Here is a 23,813-nt window from a genome sequence, read left to right as displayed (position 1 = left end):
CATTCGGCAGTATTTTTGTTGGAGGGCGCCCGGCTGTCTCAGTTGGGTTCATCTTGTGATTAAGGAAAGTTGTTGTTGAAGGATGTGAGGAAGGATTGATTTGGGAGCTGGTGCTGCTCTCTGCTGAGTCCTGTCTGTCTTGTCTGTCTCCTGTCAGCCTGATGCTGTTTGCCAAGGTCTGTGAGAAGACGGTGCTGAAGAGAGTCCTGAAGGACCTGTGGAGGATCGTCATGAACACCATGGAGAAATCCATCGTCCTGCCTCCTCTCACAGACACCTCGGTGAGTCTCCCCTCGCAGCCCTCCTGCATGGTCAACCAGAGCGGGACTTACACAGCAGGGGTGGAAGTAAGACTCCCATTGCATAGCAGTTTCATCCATTCCTGGAGTTACAATGAGCTTAATAGGACACACCTGAGCTTGTTACACTGGGGCTAATCAAGTTTGTGTTAAAACCTGGAATGGGTGAATCTGCTCAGCAATAGGGGTTGTATTTCCATCCATGCATGGGCATTCATGTTTATAGTACTAAAGAACAAAATGTTTCATAAAACTTTAGCACATGTCAGTGAAAGAATAAAGAACAGGTATTTAATGCAAGCTCTGTTTATTATCCCATGTGATGTGTCCTTATTCATTTATTTTACTAAAGTCACCAGCATGTTTTACTATTGGTACTGTCTCTGAGTCTATACAAAAGTGACCCTGACTGCTCTCACCCCTGTTCTTACCTGATCTAACCCTGACTCTCCTCTCACCCCTGCTTTTACCAAATCCCACCGCCTGCTCTCATCCTCAAACTCACCCTGTCTCTGCTCTCACCCCCGATCTCACCCTGTCTCTGCTCTCACCCCTGATCTCACCCTGTCTCTGCTCTCACCACCAATCACACCCTGTCTCAGCTCTCACCCTGTCTCTGCTCTCACCTCCGATCTCACCCTGTCTCTGCTCTCACCTCCGATCTCACCCTGTCTCTGCTCTCACCCCCGATCTCACCCTGTCTCTGCTCACCCTGTCTCAGCTCTCACCTTTGAACTCACCCTGTCTCTGCTCTTGCTCTCACCCCCGATCTCACCCTGTCTCTGCTCTCACCCCCGATCTCACCCGGTCTCTGCTCTCACCATGTATCTGCTGTTACCCCCGATCTCATCCAGTCTTTACGGTCACCCCCAAACTCACCGTCTCTGCTCACCCCCGAGCTCACCCTGTCTGTGCTCTCACCCCCGAACTCGCCCTGTCGGTGCTCCCACCCCCAAACTCACCCTGTCTCTGCTCTCCCCCGAACTCACCCTGTCTCTGGTCTCACGCTCGCTCCCTCCATCTCTCCTCTCACCGTGGTTCTTGTCCAATCTCACCCTGTCACTGCTACGCCAAATCCAACCCTCAATCAGTTAGCACTGTGGTTTTTCTCTCGCTGACTTGCTTTTTCTCCCCCCCCCCCACTTTGCGTGCTGGTAACAGCAGACACATGTAAGTATGGCTCTGTGTGCTCACTATGTGTGCCCATGGTGCGGCTCAGTCACTGTACTGGTCTGGTCTAGTGGTTCCACCGTCTCCTCCCCACCGCCCTGCATCTCCAACAGACTCTGAGTGGGAACCTTAGCCCTCTTGTGTTAAAGGGTTGCAGAAAATCCAGTAGTGTTTACAGCAATCACACTGCTTTACCTTTGCTGTGTCCTGTGTTACACGTATATATCTCCTCCAGCAACAATGCCGATGCTCTTATTGAACACCATCAGCGTTGTTGCAGGAGGGAGGATTGACTTGGATGCAAACACAGGATGTTGTGACAGACCAAAGGCAGTTGCTGCTTCTCTTGACTAACACTGATGAGAATAACAAAAAAAGATCTCTCTGCTATACATTCAGCGCTGGAGACAGCAAAGGTAAAGTCATGTCTTTGTTATTGGGTATTCTGTAACCTTTAAATGACACATCCGCTTACATTAAGATTCGGGTATGTTCTGTTCTCTGTGTTTTCACTAACTCGTATTCCAGGTCTTGGTTCTGACACATCCGCTTGCATTAAGATTCAGATATGTTCTGTTCTCTGTGTTTTCACTAACTCGTATTCCAGGTCGTGGTTCTGACACATCCGCTTGCATTAAGATTCAGATATGTTCTGTTCTCTGTGTTTTCACTAACTCGTATTCCAGGTCGTGGTTCTGACACATCCGCTTGCATTAAGATTCAGATATGTTCTGTTCTCTGTGTTTTCACTAACTCGTATTCCAGGTCTTGGTTCTGACACATCCGCTTGCATTAAGATTCAGATATGTTCTGTTCTCTGTGTTTTCACTAACTCGTATTCCAGGTCGTGGTTCTGACACATCCGCTTGCATTAAGATTCAGATATGTTCTGTTCTCTGTGTTTTCACTAACTCGTATTCCAGGTCTTGGTTCTGACACATCCGCTTGCATTAAGATTCAGATATGTTCTGTTCTCTGTGTTTTCACTAACTCATATTCCAGGTCTTGGTTCTGGTGTTGTTTGGTAAATGTCATGTGTTAAGGTGTCAAACCCTTATGAGCTGTGTTTAAGGAAGCTAGTAAAAAGAGGGTATTAGAAGTGCATTGCGCTCATGACTTCAATTGGAAAAGGTCAGTTCTTTCAGCACCATTATTAAAATACCACCTTGTGTCTACAATGTGTTAAAGCTAATGTAGGGCAGGAACATGTTTAAACCATATACTGTATGCATTGCCTTCACTAACGGATATGTTCTGTATATGGACATTGTCTAAGGTTGTGCCAAGTGGTCTTCTTTTTAACCAGGACAAGAACTTTGAAAGTGTTTATTATAAGATACACTTACATTTCTTTGAAAGTGTTTATTATAAGATACACTTACATTTCTTTGAATGTGTTTGAAAGTGTTTATTATAAGATAAATCCAGTAGTGTTTACAGCAATCACACTGCTTTACCTTTGCTGTGTCCTGTGTTACACGTATATATCTCCTCCAGCAACAATGCCGATGCTCTTATTGAACACCATCAGCGTTGTTGCAGGAGGGAGGATTGACTTGGATGCAAACACAGGATGTTGTGACAGACCAAAGGCAGTTGCTGCTTCTCTTGACTAACACTGATGAGAATAACAAAAAAAGATCTCTCTGCTATACATTCAGCGCTGGAGACAGCAAAGGTAAAGTCATGTCTTTGTTATTGGGTATTCTGTAACCTTTAAATGACACATCCGCTTACATTAAGATTCGGGTATGTTCTGTTCTCTGTGTTTTCACTAACTCGTATTCCAGGTCTTGGTTCTGACACATCCGCTTGCATTAAGATTCAGATATGTTCTGTTCTCTGTGTTTTCACTAACTCGTATTCCAGGTCGTGGTTCTGACACATCCGCTTGCATTAAGATTCAGATATGTTCTGTTCTCTGTGTTTTCACTAACTCGTATTCCAGGTCGTGGTTCTGACACATCCGCTTGCATTAAGATTCAGATATGTTCTGTTCTCTGTGTTTTCACTAACTCGTATTCCAGGTCTTGGTTCTGACACATCCGCTTGCATTAAGATTCAGATATGTTCTGTTCTCTGTGTTTTCACTAACTCGTATTCCAGGTCGTGGTTCTGACACATCCGCTTGCATTAAGATTCAGATATGTTCTGTTCTCTGTGTTTTCACTAACTCGTATTCCAGGTCTTGGTTCTGACACATCCGCTTGCATTAAGATTCAGATATGTTCTGTTCTCTGTGTTTTCACTAACTCATATTCCAGGTCTTGGTTCTGGTGTTGTTTGGTAAATGTCATGTGTTAAGGTGTCAAACCCTTATGAGCTGTGTTTAAGGAAGCTAGTAAAAAGAGGGTATTAGAAGTGCATTGCGCTCATGACTTCAATTGGAAAAGGTCAGTTCTTTCAGCACCATTATTAAAATACCACCTTGTGTCTACAATGTGTTAAAGCTAATGTAGGGCAGGAACATGTTTAAACCATATACTGTATGCATTGCCTTCACTAACGGATATGTTCTGTATATGGACATTGTCTAAGGTTGTGCCAAGTGGTCTTCTTTTTAACCAGGACAAGAACTTTGAAAGTGTTTATTATAAGATACACTTACATTTCTTTGAAAGTGTTTATTATAAGATACACTTACATTTCTTTGAATGTGTTTGAAAGTGTTTATTATAAGATACACTTACATTTCTTTGAAAGTGTTTATTATAAGATACACTTACATTTCTTTTGAAAGTGTTTATTATAAGATACACTTACATTTCTTTGAAAGTGTTTATTATAAGATACACTTACATTTCTTTTGAAAGTGTTTATTATAAGATACACTTACATTTCTTTTGAAAGTGTTTATTATAAGATACACTTACATTTCATTGAAAGTGTTTATTATAAGATACACTTACATTTCTTTGAAAGTGTTTATTATAAGATACACTTACATTTCTTTTGAAAGTAGAGGGCTCATCAATGTGAGAGCAGCAGATGTTTCCATTAGCTGAGTGACACCTGCCTACTTTTTATACAGTGAGATTTAAAGTAGAGACGCCTACCAGGTGAAGAGTTGAAGCATTTCATGGTCCTAAACCTAAAGAGCTCTTTGGTCTTGGTTTATAAATCTTTAAATGAGGCCGTGATCATGTACGTTACTATTGTATTACTGCTGTGCAGGGATGGAAATAAGACTCCCATTGCAGCCCAGGTTTTACTGGAAGTGTAATTAGACACGCACCAGCTTGTTACTGTACCTACACAGTGTGATTGTAAAATCTGTAATGGGAGTCTTATTTTGTTCTCGGCTCTGCTTTTTTGGCCTGAATCTGCCCGTCTCTGTATTGTCTTGTTTCTTTCTAAACCTCCCTCTTTTTCTCTTTCCTTGCTATGCGTGCGTGTCTGTGTGTGCGCGCTCGTGTATGCGTGTACGCGACGCAGGGCACGCAGTTGATTTTCACAGCAGCGAAGGAGTTGGGACACCTGTCCAAGCTGAAGGTACCTGTGTGTTCATGTCCGCACTGTGCTTAGATGTGTTTGACCACTGTAGTGCATGTATATCGATAGCAATCACTTGTTGAACGATGTGTGTAGTGTAGTAGTGAGTTTGTAGTATCTTTGTGTTGGTTGCTTTCTCCTTGCATGCAGTTATATATTATAGATCGAGTCGTGTATCTTACAGTGTGTGGTTATAAATATAAGTTAATAAGTTCAAATAAGTTCAAATATTGTAATAAAGGGTACTACATTTCCCTATGAAAGCCATTTATTTTCAACAGGTATGCCTTACAAAATGGAGTATTTTGTAAATAGGGCAGTTGACAGCATGGTTGCAGTATACTGTAAGGATTTGAAATGTGGCTGTTGTAGTTGTATAGAGAAGCATGTGTATGTGGTCTTGCTATGGCAGGCTGCATCTGAATGCTTTAGCCTGTCCTCTGAACATTGTTCTGAAAATGCTACCATTCACTCTTCATCTGGATGGTGTTGCAGGATCACATGGTGCGGGAGGAAGCAAGAAGCCTTACCCCCAAGCAGTGTGCCATCCTGGATCTGGCCTTGGATACGATAAAGGTAATTATTAGCACAGTAATTCATGTCTGCACTAGACTGAGCTTTTATAGTAGTAAGATACTCAAAGGGATGTATTTTTCCTTGCATGTAACATGCTGAACCTGAGAAAGTCACAAGTTGTTCTTTGAATGTGGTCAGGGTCAGTATGCTGTTCAGTGAATTCTGCTTTGGGGGCTTGCATGCAGCATGGCTCACCGTGTTCACCCTGGGAATAAAGAGAACTTCTAGACAAGGGCATTGTTTACATTTGGGAAACCACAAGTTATGCAAGAAATTCAGTGAGGAAATACCTGAATACTGGTATTTTATTGACTTTATTCTGTAAATCTAATCAGGGAGACAAAAAGGTTGAGCAGGTGGAAAAGATAACATTTAAGTAAAATAAAACTATATTCAGTGACACAAAACAATGTTACCCTTGCCTTTCACAATTCACGCTGTTTTTTTTGTGTCCACTGAGTGCATTATGAGCTGTGTAATAAACACTCTGAACTGAGGACCAAGATCAGTCATTAAACACGGAAGCTATTATTCAGCTGCTGTATGAATGGCTTGGGTACTGCACGATTTCATATAGCCATGTTATGAATTCATATTGCTTAGTACACATTAACTATTCTTTCCTGTGCTGCCTTACATGTTTGTTCTTGGCAGTGCATTTCAAAGTTGGGGGTTCTAGACTTTATTTCTCTGAACGATAGTAGCTATGCACCCCTGCTGTACGCCAGAGTACACAAACACTGGAATCAATAAAACAGTTTGTACAGTAAGTACCGTGTGTGGATTTTGAGCCGATTTGATTTCTGTGCTGGTGCTTACCATCTGTTCTTCTGGTTCAATCTTGTCTCCTGTTTTCCTGCAGCAATACTTCCATGCGGGAGGGAACGGGCTGAAGAAGACGTTCCTGGAGAAGAGCCCGGAGCTGCAGTCTCTGCGCTACGCCCTGTCCCTCTACACCCAGACCACAGACACCCTCATCAAGACCTTCGTGCAGACGCAGACCGCGCAGGGTAAGAGCAGAGCGGCTACATCACCCACTCCTACATCATTTACAAATATCTACTGTTTACTGAACCTGCTCCCTGTGCTGCACAGGTACTCTATAATTAGGGCTAATCATACAGTATGAGTCAGTGCTAGTGCAGTACCTCTGAACTTTGTATTGGGATCAATGGTTTGACCTGCAGATCAAGACTAATAAAGGCGCTCTATAGCTATCCCTAATATGTTCTGAATAGGAACATCTTATTTGTCACACTTGTCCTGCACCCAGTCCTGGGTTTCAGCTTGTTTAGGTATATTATTGATATGCTCTGGTCTCAGCTAAATTTTCTCTGAACGGATTCCACTTATCACAGCATTAAGAAGTCTCGCCAGTCTTTAGTCTATGCAGCTACCGTGGAGGTACTAATTAAACAAGGGTCTGATTGTACCTCTGCCTCCTGAGTGTGGGCATTCCTGAAAACCTGGTCTGGCTGCAGGACTGGGTTGTGTTTCTTGCCCTACAGGATGATACATTTTCAGGTTTCTTTTATAAACATGTATCATCTTCACTTCAAACAAAAAATGAACAGAAGTTTTGTAACACTAATCGGTGTTAGCCTGGCAGTGAACTGTGTATCCCAGTGTACATACATAGTGTACAGTGAACTGTGTATCCCAGTGTACATACATAGTGTACAGTGAACTGTGTATCCCAGTGTACAGTGTACTGTGTATCCCAGTGTACATACATAGTGTACAGTGAACTGTGTATCCCAGTGTACATACATAGTGTACAGTGTACTGTGTATCCCAGTGTACATACATAATGTACAGTGAACTGTGTATCCCAGTGTACATACATATTGTACAGTGCACACCAGGACGTGTGTATCCAAGTTTACTCTGCTTTAGAGTTTATTCATTAGTTAGTTAATTACCTTCTTTACCCTCTTATGTTGTGCAGCTGGTTGTTCTCTAAAGTAATCTGTAGTTGATTTGCCCTTTCAACAGGCTATTCTGGATGTGCTCCACTGGGTTTCAGGAATCCCTAAGGAAATGATTTTGAAATCTCAAGGACCCTTCTCTGTTAAATATTAAATATGACGTGAACAGATGTATCATTTATAATCTAAAATTAGATCATTGATCATTAATTTCTACTTTTAGATTAGCATGACACAATAAAGGTGCTTAACTCCTCTTATAAAAGTCCCCCATAGTAAAAGCATAGCAACATGTAATAAAGTATTGTGAAAGCCTAGACGAGCATTGTAAAGGTATGGTAAAGCTTATTAAAAAGCTATGGTAAATCCATAGTATAACCATGGGATAATTGCAAAATTACCGTGGTCCACTTTTAAGGGTCCATATTTCATATTTAACAGAGAATGGTCATGGAGAATTACAGATCATTTACCAGGAAATCTGGGAATCGCCCATTAAGAAAGTACATTAGCGTCTAAATATTTCATGACGCAGAGCTGCGGTTCCTGGTACTGGTTTTCTGTAAAAGTTGCCGCTCCAGGAACACCAGGAGACCTGTCTTGACTGTCTCTCCCGCCCCCCCCCCCCCCCCATCTGCCTCAATTGGTTGATGGGTTTTCCTACATGTCAATATACTGTTTGTCTTTTCTTTTTTACACCTCAGTTCCTGCTCTGTAACTCTGCCTGTGATCTGTTTTCCTCTGTGGTTTTATTTCTTCTTCTTCTTCTTCCTCTGTTTGTTTTGTTTTTCTCTTGCAATTTCTCCTACCAGTGCATGATGGGAAGGGTATTAGGGTTACCGCTCACGAGGATGTCCGTCCTGATAAGGGTATGTTTGGAGGCTAATGTTGCATCGTGAGCTCAACAGCATTCCTGCTAGAACCCGGACCCATCTGAACCCCATTCCACCCAACCCCATCCCCCCCACAGTGAATGATATCCCCCTCCACACCCATCAGCACTGATTAATAAAGACACATTGCAACTTGGAGTTAAGAGGGATAAAGATAGGCAGTTAGATTAGATACACTAGATTAGAAATTGACCTGACCAGAATTTAGATAGACAGGGGTCATGGTAATGATAACCCTACTCAGACGTTGCTTTGAGAATACAGTGCATTTTTATTTGGTTAAATTGATGGTGTTTATTATTATTATTATTATTATTATTATTATTATTATTATTATTATTATTATTTAAAAATCTGTTATAAGGATCTTGATGTCTAAATATTAAACTGTGCCCTGAGCCTTTCATGTGTCAGGTTGTCTTGGGCTTCACTCTATTAAAAAACCCTTGCAGTGTAGACTGTTATCCAAATACTGTGCCTGGAGGAGAGAATCAAGGCTTTAGGATCAATGGTGTGGTCCCAGTGTATCCCTGAAGAGCACACTGCACTGCCCCTCATGTAATGCAACAGCTCCTAATAATCTTTGGGCACCCACCAAAGGCATTGTAGTTACTTGTGCACACTCTCATAAAGGTTCACCCTGGTTTATTAGTAACATCTAACATGTCACCCTGGACACTTAGAAATACTAGGCCACTCATCTTGACAGTTCTCAAAACAATACTCAGCCTTCACTGGCACACTTTTGCAGTACACCTCTAAGAAATCATGATGTGAATGTGTTCCATGTAAGAAATAGCTATCTAACGTGGTTGAGAATAAACAATGAAAATTTCTCTAACAAAGTGGGCTCATAGTTTTAATAAGGTTAGTATCCTGGGTATTCTGATATGAAGGAAAAAACCTTATTGGCACAAATTTTTAAACCTCCTTTTGCAATTTGGACTGAATATCACAGAGGTTATGTAAAAACAATAAAACAAATATTTTTGTAACAATAAAAAAATCAGTGTTCTACAAATATTGCTAAATCCAGCATGCTAACCCTATTCCAGCCCTCTAAGCGATAGACCTCGCTGTCTCACATTCCTGCCCTGTCAGTCTCCTCATGTGAGCTGGCACGCGGAAATGCAGCTTGCGTTAGTCATTGACACAATGGCATGCTGGCATGGAATGTTTTGCGCTGGAACCAACAGGAATGTTATAAAGCCTGCTATACCTGGAGACCTGTATAAGAAATATACAGTATAAAGGGACTGAGTCACAAGGGGGGTTCTTTTATTGAAGGACTTATGGTTTTGGAGACATTTTAAGCATGATATTTAGGGGTTTCATATAAAATAGGTTTTATGTCTTGCCAAGTCTTGCCACCTCCTTATTCCTGAAGGATATGAGCTGTCAAGTACAGTATATTGATCACCTCAACAGTTCCTTGGCTAACAGAAAGCTGCCTAGAATAGGGGAAAGGGCCACATTGTTAATAACCTGCAAGGTTAATACTCCAGCATAGGGAGAGGACCTGACTGGAAACATGCATGCATACTATAAGTGCATCCTGATTCTTAGTATCTGAACTGTCCCACCCCTGAACAAGTAGAACAACAAAACATGTGTTTATGGAACAATACAATGAAATGCAGAAGAACCTTGAATTAGCAGCTGCAGAAGTCCCTGTGGTGTCTGTCAGCCGATTCAGGTTTTATTGTATCTTTATTCTGTTATACAGTCTGTAAAACATGTATTTTGTAATGCAATTATTGGTGCCAGATGTTTGGCAGGAAATTACCAATAATCTGTTTTAAAAATTGAATGAAAGAAACCCTGAAGCAGGCGCTTTGTCACTGTGTTTGAATGGGAACTTGCGCTCGCTTGGGTTATGCTTTGGTGGAATGCCAGGAATGGTACACACGCTGCCTGCCTGCCTTATTGCACTTGAACTACAGAGGTATTGATTAGGGGTGTGCAGGAGTCACATTTGTAAAAATGGGTGGGGGGAACTGGGAGTGTAGTATGTGGTCACATTTGGTGAATCAAAACCAAAAAAAATGTTTGCCGTTTTGGTCACCCAGTTTCAATTTGAGCGAGTCTGCCTCTGATTTGGCACCGCCAGTTTCAATTTGAGCGCGTCTGCCTCTGGTTTGGCACCACCAGTTTCCCAATCCAAATCCTGAACCCCCCCCTGTGGACCCTCTCCTGACTTGCTCCTGTTTCAGGCTCCGGAGTGGACGACCCAGTCGGAGAAGTGTCAGTACAGGTCGATCTGTTCACACACCCGGGCACTGGAGAGCACAAGGCGACTGTGAAAGGTAAGTTCCACTTTCGAATGCTCAATAACGCCAGACAGAATTCACACCCTGTGTATAATGCGCATGACTGAGCAGCCTTTGGTCACATCCCTTTGATGTATACTGCCGGTATAGTGCCTTATTAATACTATATACTACACTATATAGAATAATATAACCTTGCAATAATAACAGCTAATGCCATTATACAATCCCACCTGAGCTACAGTGGTCGTTTTTTTTTTTTTTATTGGAGCACAGGCCTTCACTTGGTGGAATATTCCAGTTGCTATGACTATGATGTAGTTTCAACATATGCTACAAGTATAACATTAAACATTATAACATTAAAACAATACATAATATAGAAACTGATATTGAACATTTAGATTTTAATGGTACTACATATATCTGAAGTAATGTTTAATTGAATGAAAAGGTACCATATACTATATATATATATATATATATATATATATATATATATATATATATATATATATATATATATATATATATATAATCGTATTAACTTGAGTTGGAGAGCCATGATGCCTGACTTTTGATTACTCTAATAATGTATCAACGAGATGACAAGACTGCCCACATACCAGGTGATGGCATCAGTCTTTAATCCGTTCCTCCTTCTCTCCAGTTGTGGCAGCGAATGATCTGAAGTGGCAGACCTCAGGAATGTTCCGACCCTTCGTGGAGGCAACGATGATCGGACCCCACCTGAGCGACAAGAAACGCAAGTTTACCACCAAGTCCAAAAACAACAACTGGGCCCCCAAATACAACGAGACCTTTCACTTGTGAGTATGGCTTCTCATGCCTGCAATAATACAGCCTCCACTGCATACAACTGTACTACTCCACAATATTAAACAGTTTAGCATTAAAACAAGCACCTCTGTCAAATCTTCTAGAACATACAGGTGTTTTCAGTTAAGAGCTTAATTAATAGAAACTTCTGTTTTGTCTATTTTTTGCAAGTTTGTGTTTGGGGCTTTAGTTTTATGGCAGTGTTATAGACCAGGTCTGCAGTAGTCTGATAAATTAGTAAAAAGTTGCTTGTACAGAAGTCATGCCCCCATACTAGACAGTATAGAACACAGACAGTTCGAAATGCCTGCAGTGAAATGACTGCTCTGAAACTGTAAACTCTGAAAATGCTGGAAAAACGAGTAAATAAAAGGCTGTCTTTCTCCTCGTGTGTTGTGCAGTATCCTGGGGAACGAGGATGGGCCGGACTGTTACGAGCTGCAGGTGTGTGTAAAGGACTACTGCTTTGCACGGGAGGACCGCGTGCTGGGGATCTCCGTGATGCAGCTGCGGGACATCGCAGACAAGGGCAGCTGTGCATGCTGGTGTCCGCTGGGGCGCAGAGTGCACATGGACGAGACGGGACTGACAGTGCTGCGAATCCTCTCGCAGCGCACCAACGACGAGGTCGCACGCGAGTTCGTCAAGCTCAAGTCAGAGTCGCGCTCAGCCGAGGAGGGAAGCTGAGGAGGGGACGCCACTGCTGCTCAGCCGGCGGCGGCGTCGTCTTCTCCATCTCTGGACTACACTGTTAATCTGTATTGAGAAGGACGGGCTCTTCACTTCACAACAGGGATTTCATGAACACTTTGACACGTTTCACCCGGAACCTCTTCTGTTACGTCTCTCTGCTGTGGTCTCTCTTGATTTGTGAAGTGTCTGGGTGTGTACGATTTTATCCACAGTTGTGCAAGAGATTCGGGTTTGAATTACTATGCTTGTCATTTTCAATTTATTATTAGTGTTATTATTGTTATTATTGATACTTCTACTACTAGTAGTACTATCATAGTCGATAGTTTGAATATGTTTTAAACTAATAGGTATAATGAACAGCCAAATGAAGAATTGTCAGGCAGATTTTGGATCTGAACTGAAGGCACTTGTATATGTGGTTTACAGGTTTAGCTGTGGTAGTCTGAGCTCTAATCTGATAGTTTAGCAATTACCTGGAGAGAAGATATGTTCTTTGTACTGTTAATTGTTGCGAGTTGATATAGAAATAGTAAATTATATTGCTTGTAATTCCCTTGACAAATGCATTCATAGTGTCCTGCTCACTCTGTGGGGTGATTTTAACATGATTCTGGAAGGCGCTTTATAAAACTGTACTATTAATATGTGTATATCAATCTGTTTTCTTTCAGACTGCCTTCCTTAATCACCTCAGCTTGCTCAACAGAGAGAGATAATTGGACATGATGCATAAATTAGGAAGTTGGCAATTTCAGAGTTACAGTTCATACTGCAATTGAAAATTTGCTGTTATTTATTGAATGCCTTGTTTTAGGAATTGAGCCATTTGTTTAGGGCTGTTCAAGTCATGTTCTAGATGTTCTGATCCAATCATCAGAGACCATGGCACTTTTTTTTGCAAACGTGAAAGTCTCTCTTCTGAAATTGCCTCTTTTCAAAAGTTGCATTGTCCCTGCTCTGGCGTTGTCTCTTTATAAAATAAAACTAAAAAACACAATTGTTTTTACAGATAATGCAGACATACTGTACCCTTACCTTAACCAAAAAAAAAAAGTTTAATAAATACTTTGCAAGGGACCAGGTGGACAATTATCACATCTGCCAATATTCTGTGAACAGGACCAAACTGAAAGTGATCAGCATTGCGGTGATGTGGTATCTTATCACACATGCCATACTGCTGCTCTTTCGTCTTCACTTCTGCCAAGAGCAAAAAGAGAGTGCAACTTTCACATTCCCTTTTTTGTTGTTGTTGATGTTGTTAATGCTGCGTCCCTCTTCAAAAGCTAGTCTGATAAAATCTCTGAGCATTGGTGTCAAAGGCTGGGACCAGAGAAGACTAAAGTTTCTAAAGCCACGAGTGTGACGGTTGCTTTGATTTGCACACAGAGATCGACCATCACAAGCAAGATCCATTATTAACCGGACGGGGGTAACTGATTTATCCTTCTGACGGCTTACAAGAAAACAAGTTTCCCTCAAACAGTATTCTTTTATATGTGACACCAGTTACTTATAAACCACACCATGAAAGTATTCTGTTTGACACCTATGGCTCAGAGAACCTGATAGGGAGGAAAATTACAGGAACATTATTTAAACAGTTGTAGCAACACGTGGGGGCGTATAACGCTATATCACACCCCGCTACTTACTCTTTAAAGCCACGGCCCATTCGTTATACAAGCAACAACAGTAGTGTCCAGTGATCACATGGAATCATGGGTGTTGTAGTTCAATAACAGACCGGTGTGAAGGAAAGACCTACAACACCCAGCATTCTACAACAGGGGTATTAAAACAGAATCCCGTGCAGTACATTCCAAGTTCCTCCAGCTAGTTCCACATCTGTCACTCAATCAAGCTCAAATTTGTATACTGGTGTTACATATGTAAATTATATACAGAGAGATATATTAAAAGCAATATGCCAACATGTTTTATAATATGTTTACGACATCCCATCAATCATTTATTGACCTTGCTTGTATTCTGTTAGTTTAGAAATTGTTCTATTTAGGTGAGAAAAATTCAAAAACATCCCAGTAAGAGACATCGGTGCTAGACCAAAAAAATAAAACATAAACAATACGTCATTTTTTTCAATCCTAAATTGTGTGCCATCAACTGTCTTGCACAGTCCGAAGTGTAACCTCTTCTAAATCTAAATCTAAGAGAAAGTGCCATACCACTACACAGGTGAATCCCCAAAGAAATTTGAGAAAGTGACTCTGGCAAGAGGACTGGTTCAGCTGTTTAGTTACTTAAGAGGGAAGCTTCGTCCTAGCGAGGATCAGGCTGCAATAGAAATGCTATTTTCTACTTTTTATGACAGGCTTAATGACACCTATCAATTGACATACTTACAATTTTCCAGAAATTACATTTGTCACATCAGCTATGTGCTAAAAAACAGCATCTTGACACACATCGCTTTGCCATGAGTGCTAAATCTGATGAAAGATTACTGGAAGTATTTTAAGGGCTAGGTCCATATTCTTTTTCTATCACTGAATATACCGCAAATGGGTTTGGAAAACTTGGAATCTACTGTACGCACTCATTGACTCACAATGTGAAGAGTAAGACTGCATTCTGTGTGTATACCGTGTGCCAAGACGTGCAAGCGCTCAGCTCTTACACATTCATATATATATATATATATATATATATATATATATATATATAAAGAGCATGTCTTGTATAGCAATCATAGTACATAGACCTTCATTTGTGAATTTTTAATATATGTATAGCCACTTGAGAAGAAAATGATGCTAAATAAATATAAAAATAAACATTTGTTGGGGAACTGACAAGTGCTTAAAAATAAATTTTGTACATAAATTATTTAAGAAACAGTTCTAAGTGTGTTTGTGGTGTTTATTTATTAATGTATTGGGGCACTGTGATTCGTTCCCTTGGAGAGCGATAAGCCAATGAAGGGCTTGGGTTCAGCATCTTGACCTCTCTTTGGTTGAAGCTGTTCAGTGGCTCCTCCCTCTTGTAAAGGGCTGTCTACACTGATGTGAATACAGTCGCTCAGCGCTGCCTAATCGGGATGTCTGAAAGAAAAGTTGGCATGTCAACATCGCAGATGCCTCGAAGATGTGATTTCATTCTTTTTCATTTCATGTAGAAATAAAAAAACAGCAATTTTATTTGGTTTAGGAATAAAAAAATGACTCATTTTAAATGATGTATTTAACATTTAATCAGTGATGTGATTTTATTATTTTTCTTTTCATTTAGAAACAAAAAAGTGTGACTAATGTCTCAAATGCCTCTCGTTTAATTGGGACAGCCGCTTATTCAGGATATATTTTTTTTTAATATATATTAAAAAAAAAAAAAAAAGTTTGAAATGGCAAGTAAACCTGCTCTAAGCTTTAGTTGTGTTCAGGACTCTCAACTACTGTATGAAACACTGAACACTCCAAATTACACATGTAAGAAAAGCCATCACCACTAGGTGGTGGTGTTCTGCAATTTAATCGCACAAATTTGTGGCTTTGTATCATATCCAAATAACCAAGACCTGATAAGGGTTTCCAGTTAGGTCCTGCTGCCAATGGCCATCATTTCTCCAGTGTAGCACAGACCTCAATTTCAAACAGTAACTCCAAACAATGGCAAGCTGTTGCATGTAAAACGTTCTATTAGTATTTGGGCGGGTTTCTAGTATGCCGGTAATCCTGTCTCACTTCCTTTGCAGTGAAGGCCAAAACACCTACATTAGCTGGGAAGCTTCCAAACAACTTTGAAGACTGCTGGCAAGAAATATGCTCCTGTACCATGCTGCACTGTGTTTTTCCTCTCTCGTTTCTCTGTCGCCTGGTTTCAGAGACCAAGATTAATCTTCGATTGCATTACCGACTGTAACATTATTAGGTAATCAGTGACTAGTGCTAATTGTTTAAGCAAGCTGACACGTATACACAGCTCACAATGCAGTCCGTTTACTTTCCACTTACTCTGAGGGGTTTATTTGTCAGGGACAAACTGCAATTAAAACGTTGACCCATGAACATGTGATAAAATGCACTGTATTCTCAATTCATCCAAATGGCAAATTTCTGTCCATACTGTAGTGTAAGGAGAAAAATATTCAAGACACAGAGACGACTGAGTCCGGTTTCAAAACCAGAAATTGTTTATTCCAAGCCACAGCAAAAGTGCACACCAAACAGAGCGCTCTGGAGAAGCTATCAGAGACCTTCTGAGGAGCTCTCCTTGAAGCATGACATTTTATAATGGTTAACTCCCCAGATGCATATCCCACCCCAGATGATTAAGCATGTCTGAGTACAGACAGCACCCCTAATTAAACTAATGTATTCCTCCTTCGTGCTATTAAAACACACACACACCCCTCGGGAGGGGTGTCAGCCCAAATCTTTTGGAACATTCAATGCTACGTACTTAACCCTATGTTCTAAATATTGTTTTTCAACAGCGTACAAAACTGCTTCTATCTAGCTTCTTTCTTGGCTAACAGCTTCTGCTCCGCCCTGGTGTACCTGCTTCAACCACAGGCTTCGCTTGGCTGTACTCCCAGAAACCTGTTTCTATCTTTTTTTGGTCCCGTACAGCAGTTTGCAGAGTTGCTTAAACACACTTTAATAAAGGTTAAAGCTAACATTACATTTAGCTAAAACCCTATTAATCATTGTTTTCCTTCAGTAGTCCCCTGGCATCTACTGTAACCAGCTCTGTATTATATTTCTCACTGCAAGCTACTATAAATTCCTAGTCTATGAATTCCAAGTTCCTGGAACTACTATAGATGTCAGCGGCAGTACTAGCTGAATATTACAGGCTAATAACAAATAAAATATGCATAACCGGTAAACTGGGATTACTTATCCACAGTAAATACCTACATGGTTGTGCTGGCCAGTCCATTCTGTCAATGTGTCTACTGTTGAGTAAAGAATATTGATCAAATTACTCAAATACTGATTTTATTTCGAGTAACTCCACTGGCATTTTACAGCATACACATATTACAAACAGTAGTCTACATTCCATTAATCCTGCTATCTAAATGAATGTATTTCTTAAACGAATGTAATTAAACCGGTAAGCAGTATGTAGCTTTTTTTTTTTTTTTTTTTTTTTTAATGTAATATTTTTTCAATATGTAGTTCTATCATTTCATGTTGCCATGCCATGGCAACGTCCACTTACACGGTATTTAATAAAATAAAGGTACTACCGTTATTGCGATGAAATGTCGTTATTTGTAACAATTTAAAATGTGCGCTCACTTTCCTTGTGCGGCAACACCAGGGAACCCTGACAACGGTACGACGGAGATACAAGAGGCACCTGCTGAGCAGCGCAGAGCGGACAGCAGATTTCACCGGTGATCCAGGTGAGCGGAGAAATTCCCGCTCTGAGCCGCTCAGATACTTAATGCATCAACCTGAACAAAACTTACAAACATATAGCGCACTTCCCGCGCAAAGTCACACAAACTGAACGCGCATACCGACTGGAAAAAAAAAAAAAAACCGTTTGTATTTACATTTAGACGCGCAGGAGAATGACAACAATACAGGGGTGCATTCCGTAATAAAATAACCACGAACATTTAAAAAAAAATAATCACCAAGCCACAAGGTAAGCTGCGCTGTGCTTTATAACCTTAATGATAAAATGAATAATGGTAGTGTAATAATGCACTTGGCGTCCACATAAGGTTGTACCGGATGTTCCGTTTTTAAGTTCCCTCCAAAAAAGGACTAAACCCAGGTTGTCAAAAGATGGAAAGGGCTGTGCGAATTGAACTTCCAGCCAGGGGTTATGCTGGTGTGGCAGCACTGCCACCTCGTGGTATGGACCGTTTATCTGATGTAACTCTACGGTATTTATCGTACTGTACGATTCAGAATAGAAGCATGTCATTTTAAGTTAGTTAGAAACTGTTACAGTAAAAACTGCACCGTCATGATGACTGCTTTTCAACTGGAAATTACTTTCCCAATCAAGCAAGGTGATGTCAGTACACACAAGTGTGTTCTGTGGCAATACTGCATACTGAAGATTGCGACTGGTACTCAACTTCACACGGGTAATCCAATCACTCTTCAAGCTTTTCTGAGCTGGAATCTGGTCAGGGAAAGTAGCACGGGTGTGATAAAAGCAGTTTTCCCTCTCTGTGTTTCTTTACAGGGTACAGGGAAGTCATATTTTAAAAAAGAAATCTGTTTGATCATGAGAAATGAGGCATTACAGAACACCCAGGGACTTGTATACCATACTCACTGATGAAATAATGTAATGTTACAGCCTCCTGTGCAGTGAGTGTTTTCTTTTTCAACACAGCCAGCCAGCTTTTTCCTTTCCTGTTCTCCTTCTCTTTTTGTCTTTGAGTTTCCCCCAGGGTCAGGTCTGCTTTAGTGACACATCCAGCCACCGACAGGACATTATAGGAGAAGACTATTCCAGATTTGAAACCTATAAAAAATATTAACAATGCTTCCGATAACATATAGAAATAACACTCTGCATAAACAACATTTAAAAAAATGAGCAACTCCCATACAGCTAAAAATACATGAGAAATGTGCTTGGGTGATTCGAGGGCTGTGAACATGACCCCTGTGTTTCTATCACTATGGTAAATACATTGGTAGGAAGGATGCATGCAAACAATTTGCGTCAGGTTTTACCATATGCCTAAAAGTGTTTAAATTTAACCATATTAAAGCTAGGCCAAGGGCAACTAACCAACTCTTGAATTTAAATGGGTTGTTGGGTTTTTTCAAGTGTGAAATACAGTAGATACAGTCAATGAATTAATTAATATTTCATTAATAAATATAATTAATTAACAGAAAAGTAAGCCTGCCAATAAGTTGTAATATTGTACTATGGTGGGTTAATTAAACTATACAGACACACACTCAATAATCAACTCTGAATACAAAAAAAAGGTATTAAAAATGTGTGCCCCAAAGGGTGGAAGACTGCTTCCATTGCACATGTGATAACCCATGAAGGGTGTCTTTGTGGAGTCATAAACCCTTTTGACTGTTCAAACCAATACAACATGTAATGCAGTGGTACTGTACTATTGCACCTGTTGTAACACTTCATACTAACTGATAATGATCTTACTGCTGCAGGTCATGCAATTATGTAATTAACGGTTGGTGAATTATAAATTATATATAAAGAACAGATCCATATCTTATAGTTATACTGTATAACTGTATAACAGCAGGCCAGGTGGGTTTCACATTTTAACTTTCCACCCTCATTCGAAATCTTTTGTGTTTTGTTTTTTTTATGATTCACTGTATTTTGTTGAAAGAGCTCACATACAGTCCTGCTTTTCAAAGAGTGTACACCTGATAACGCAGGCAGGTCCAAAGATCAGTAGTGCGTGTTTACTCTGTAATGCATTGTACCACCTTGTTCTACCCACCAAGCTACAGAAACTGCCTGTGTACCTATTGGCTGTTTGCAGAGCTCGTCTCACCTACCCATACACTACGCAAACACACCAGTTAACTCCTCAATAAAAACATGCTGAGCCTCTGACTTGGTTTTTACATTTTCTTTTTACAACAAAAGCGTTTTCTTTTTTTAAACATTATAAGGTTATAAGGAGGTGAGGATCCACACGCCACTGCTTGGAGTTACTGCTGAGTTACTTCACCTTGTTGACAGTCTTTGTTTACAGTAACTGAGAAACGGGTTAACGTTGTTGGAGTTAATGGTATTGTTCTTTCAGTGGGGACTTCCTCAAGGGATAAAGCAGCCAGCAGACACCGGCATATGGTAGGTATGTAAACTTCTAACTTTGAACTCTTCTAGCTGTTTAGAGGTCTAAACTCAAAATGAGAATCCTGGGTACAGTACTGGATATATTTTAAAGGGATTATCTCGTCTGTAAGGTCCAATTGTATCACTCCCAAATGTTTATTTGTATCCCAGTTAGCAGTGAAATGTTGTCCTTCAGTAAACATACACTATGTAGCATTCTTTTTTTTATTTTGGGGATATTTAGAGAGATACAGGAAAATACAAAATCAAACCTAGTCAAAATCAGCAGATACAGTGGTACCATAGATAATGTACTGTGCATCTTGGTGTTGTTCTTGCAGTTCAGAAATTTAGCAACAAGGGAGAAATGGTTTAGTTTTTTTGTCAACTAGCGTTAACATGTTTGCACTTGGCAATGCTTTGTGAACTGAAACCAATTTGAAAAATTGCAGAGCAGGATATCTGAGCTACACTGTGTACAAGGCCCATTATTTATATATACAGTCAGCACTCACATATCCGACCCTATCAAATTTGGACTTCAGTGACGATTAAACGAGTGTGACGCATATCTGATTATTTCATTTTGGCCCGTTCCAACCCTTGTCCGTTTTTTCAGGGAACACAAAAAAGATGCATAGCTGAAAGGACTGTGTTTTGAAATAAGCAGGCTTCCATTTAGATGTACTATGGTTGGTTTTGTTGGTACAGTACTATATTTTCAACAGAAGTATTTTAATTCAGAAAAATATGATTCTAAAAATATCACTTGCCAAAAGAGACGAGACATGGACTGTAATACAGTACTTACGTATTGTAGCAGTATGTAAAATTCCTCATTAACGACCAACAGCAAAATGAAATCAAAATGTTACTGTGATCAGATGCGTGTGGGTGGTGACGTCAGACCAGGAAATAAAACATAACACAGGTGCAAAACGTCGCTGCAGCGCTCGTATTTAATAATTATTATTTGTTTATTTAGCAGACGCCTTTATCCAAGGCGACTTACAGAGACTAGGGTGTGTGAACTATGCATCAGCTGCAGAATCACTTATAATTACTTCTCACCCAAAAGACGGAACACAAGGAGGTTAAGTGACTTGCTCAGGGTCACACAATGAGTCTGGCTGAGGTGGGATTTGAACCAGGGACCTCCTGGTTACAAGCCCTTTTCTTTAACCACTGGACCACACAGCCTCATGAACACAATAAACAGTTTAAACAAAATAACACACAAAACAAAGCAAAGGGCACTGGCAAAAGTAAAACAAACACACCCTTTCAAACAAGTATATTTTCGATATAGCAATTGTTTCTCTATTCATTTAGACTCACGTCTCGCCTCTGACACTCTCCTCTCAATAAGCCTGGAGTGTGTCTTTTTATATTCTGTGGCTGTAGCCTTAATTACCTAATTTAATACAGTAATTACCTTAAGGCTCCAGCCACATTCCCACGAGGGTTCTTGGGAAGGGGTTTTAACCCCATCCCCACATTATAAGACCAGCTTTTTCGCCGGTCTCAAACAGTAAATAATAAGACAGAGGGCTTTGTCCGCCTGCATACAAATACAATATAATAATATAATGATAATAATAATAATAATAATAATAATAATAATAATAATAATAATAATAATAATAGTAACAAATGAAAACATACATAAATAAATACACAAGAGGTGGGCATTTTGCCACAGTTACCCATGCACAGAACTGCGTGAAACATAAAAGGTAATGCAGTTTAAATTTAGTTTTTGCCAATATTTTACCCTAGTTTTTCTCCCCAATTTTGTAAGTCCAGTTATTATCTGTATCCTCTGCTCACTGCTCACATCCTCTGAAACGCACTCCTGCCAATCCGTCATTTTTCGCACTGTGAATCCACAGCGAGGCCACCAGACCTATAGTGCCGGAAGACAACACAGATCTGGCAGGTCCACTGCAGAACCACAGGTGCCCTATCGGCCACAGGGGTCACTGATGCGCAGTGAACCGTGGATTCCCCTGCCGACCTAAGCCCTCCCTACCCGGGTGGCTCTCGGCCAGTTGTGCACCGCCCCCTAGGAAACCCCAGTCACGGTGGCTGTGACATAGCCTGGATTTGAACCTGCAATCTCCAGGCTATAGGGTGCATCCTGCACTCCGCTTGGAGCACTTTTACTGTATCCTAAGTCAGTATTCAAAATTGCCGAATTGCTTGATAAGGCCCTAATGGCACAGTTCACTTGCAAATGAAAATGCACAAAAACAACTAAAGGTCACAAATTAAAAAAAAAAATGCACCACAGTATCTAAAACTGTTTAACCATTAAAAAAAAAAAAAAAAAAGATCAGTCACCATTGTTTTATGGTCCGCCTACATTAGCTAATGTTATACTTTTTTATCATTATTGTATTATAGATCAAGGATTTATCTAACTGTTAGTCAAAATGAAAGCACATTTAGTTTTTTTATTGGTGTTTTAAAATAGAAGTTTATTGAATTGCAACACTCACAGAGGTCTCTTCAGCTGCATGATGAGATTCTGGGATTAATAAGCTACTAACAACCAAACGAGCAAGATGGGCTGAATGGCCTCCTCTCGTTTGTAAACTTTCTTATGTTCTTATGTAAACACAGGCAAATCTAAATACCACAATTAAACAATGGTGGGATGTAGATCTGACACTGTTTAGGTTCAATGAATAGACCTCATTATATTTTATTTGTTAAGAGCATGATAAAACAAAAAAAAAAAAAGATCTCGGTTTCAGCCTATTCTAAGTGTATGCGCAGGAATGACAATTTAATTATTTTTAGCCTTACTTTATTTCAACCTGTCTTAAAAAAATACAGTAACACAGGTTTCAGTAGGAGATACATGCATTACCCTCATAAGAATTCCCATTCAGATTGTGAATAGATAATATAACAGAGAGCAAAGTACAGGAATATGCACTGCTATCAGGAATACTTTTTAGAAATTAGTATTGCTGGTGGATATTGAACTTGTTTCAGAGGGCACTGCAACGTTTTGACTTTGTAGTATCAGTGGCAACAGTAAAAATGATAAGTACATTGACAAGTACCATAGAGATTTTAAGTGTTTCATCCATCTACCACTACACTTACTACCTTCAACCTTTGTCACAAAAACTCGTTTTAAATTTAAGGTCAGTTCAGAATCTTAGAACACAACGTGGCCTACACAGATAAGTTGCAATGTTGCAATCTAGACTTTGCACTTTACTATACCATAAGTATCGTAGCTCTCTTTCCCAGCTTAAGATCCCACAGGATTCTGTGTTTCACAGCTGTACTGCCCTTATACAAGTTTGCCATAGTACATTTTCATGGTCATTTTACAGTTTTTATAGGCTTTTCCCATGGTTATACATTTACCATCTTTTACCATTGTTTGTCATGTTTTTTTAAATATTCTTTACCATACCTCTCTGGGCTTTACAATGCTAACCTATGCTTTACCATGCCTTCACTGTGCTTTATCACACTTTCCTTTGCTTTTACTGTGGGAAACTTTCATAAGGGGTACACTGAGGCCTGTGATCAGAGCTTGGAGATGATTCGTGAGGCATTCAAGACAGTTATCAAGTTCAGCACAAGTGTAGATAACTGTGGAGCCGTGGGAAGTGCTTGTAGTACAGAAAGTACATTATAGTGTATTATAAATACCTCTTTTAAAACAAATTATGAAAAAAAAAATTGAAATGTTCTTCTATAAATAACCTAATTTTGGGGGCTGACAGTTTAAATACTAAAAAGAAAGCAGTAGTGTCTTCATATTTTACCATTGTTTGACATGTTTTTTTTTTAATATTCTTTACCATACCTCTCTGGGCTTTACAATGCTAACCTATGCCTTACTAT

The 23,813-nt window shown here is 40.0% G+C and overlaps 2 protein-coding genes across 10 annotated transcripts in view; both read left to right on the top strand.

The window, feature by feature from the left end:
- The window catches only part of LOC117974004 (protein unc-13 homolog B-like), a 209,773-nt gene extending 195,681 nt beyond the window's left edge, over nucleotides 1-14,092 (top strand). For 3 of the 5 annotated variants that reach the window (XM_058986353.1, XM_058986356.1, XM_058986346.1), the window contains 8 exons: nucleotides 158-281; nucleotides 4,905-4,961; nucleotides 5,457-5,537; nucleotides 6,400-6,547; nucleotides 8,278-8,334; nucleotides 10,572-10,664; nucleotides 11,299-11,458; nucleotides 11,870-14,092. In XM_058986353.1, coding sequence (XP_058842336.1) covers nucleotides 158-281; nucleotides 4,905-4,961; nucleotides 5,457-5,537; nucleotides 6,400-6,547; nucleotides 8,278-8,334; nucleotides 10,572-10,664; nucleotides 11,299-11,458; nucleotides 11,870-12,155 — 1,006 coding nt within the window. In that variant the 3' untranslated portion in view covers nucleotides 12,156-14,092. The remainder of the gene's footprint in view (nucleotides 1-157; nucleotides 282-4,904; nucleotides 4,962-5,456; nucleotides 5,538-6,399; nucleotides 6,548-8,277; nucleotides 8,335-10,571; nucleotides 10,665-11,298; nucleotides 11,459-11,869) is intronic. The other 2 variants (XM_058986360.1, XM_058986350.1) reach the window with 1 other exon arrangement.
- Nucleotides 14,093-17,467: 3,375 nt separating this feature from the next.
- The window catches only part of LOC117403769 (phospholipid-transporting ATPase ID-like), a 48,004-nt gene continuing 41,658 nt past the window's right edge, over nucleotides 17,468-23,813 (top strand). The window contains exons 1-2 of one of the 5 annotated variants that reach the window (XM_058986323.1): nucleotides 17,525-17,541; nucleotides 19,909-19,959. The gene's annotated coding sequence lies outside the window, so the exon portion shown is untranslated. Of the gene's footprint in view, nucleotides 17,542-17,635; nucleotides 17,790-19,908; nucleotides 19,960-23,813 lie in introns of those variants that run through there. The other 4 variants (XM_058986320.1, XM_058986318.1, XM_058986326.1 and 1 more) reach the window with 4 other exon arrangements.

This window comes from Acipenser ruthenus, chromosome 2, assembly GCF_902713425.1.
Source record: "Acipenser ruthenus chromosome 2, fAciRut3.2 maternal haplotype, whole genome shotgun sequence".
Lineage (NCBI taxonomy): Eukaryota > Metazoa > Chordata > Actinopteri > Acipenseriformes > Acipenseridae > Acipenser > Acipenser ruthenus.
This window is presented reverse-complemented; position numbering and strand designations above follow the sequence as displayed.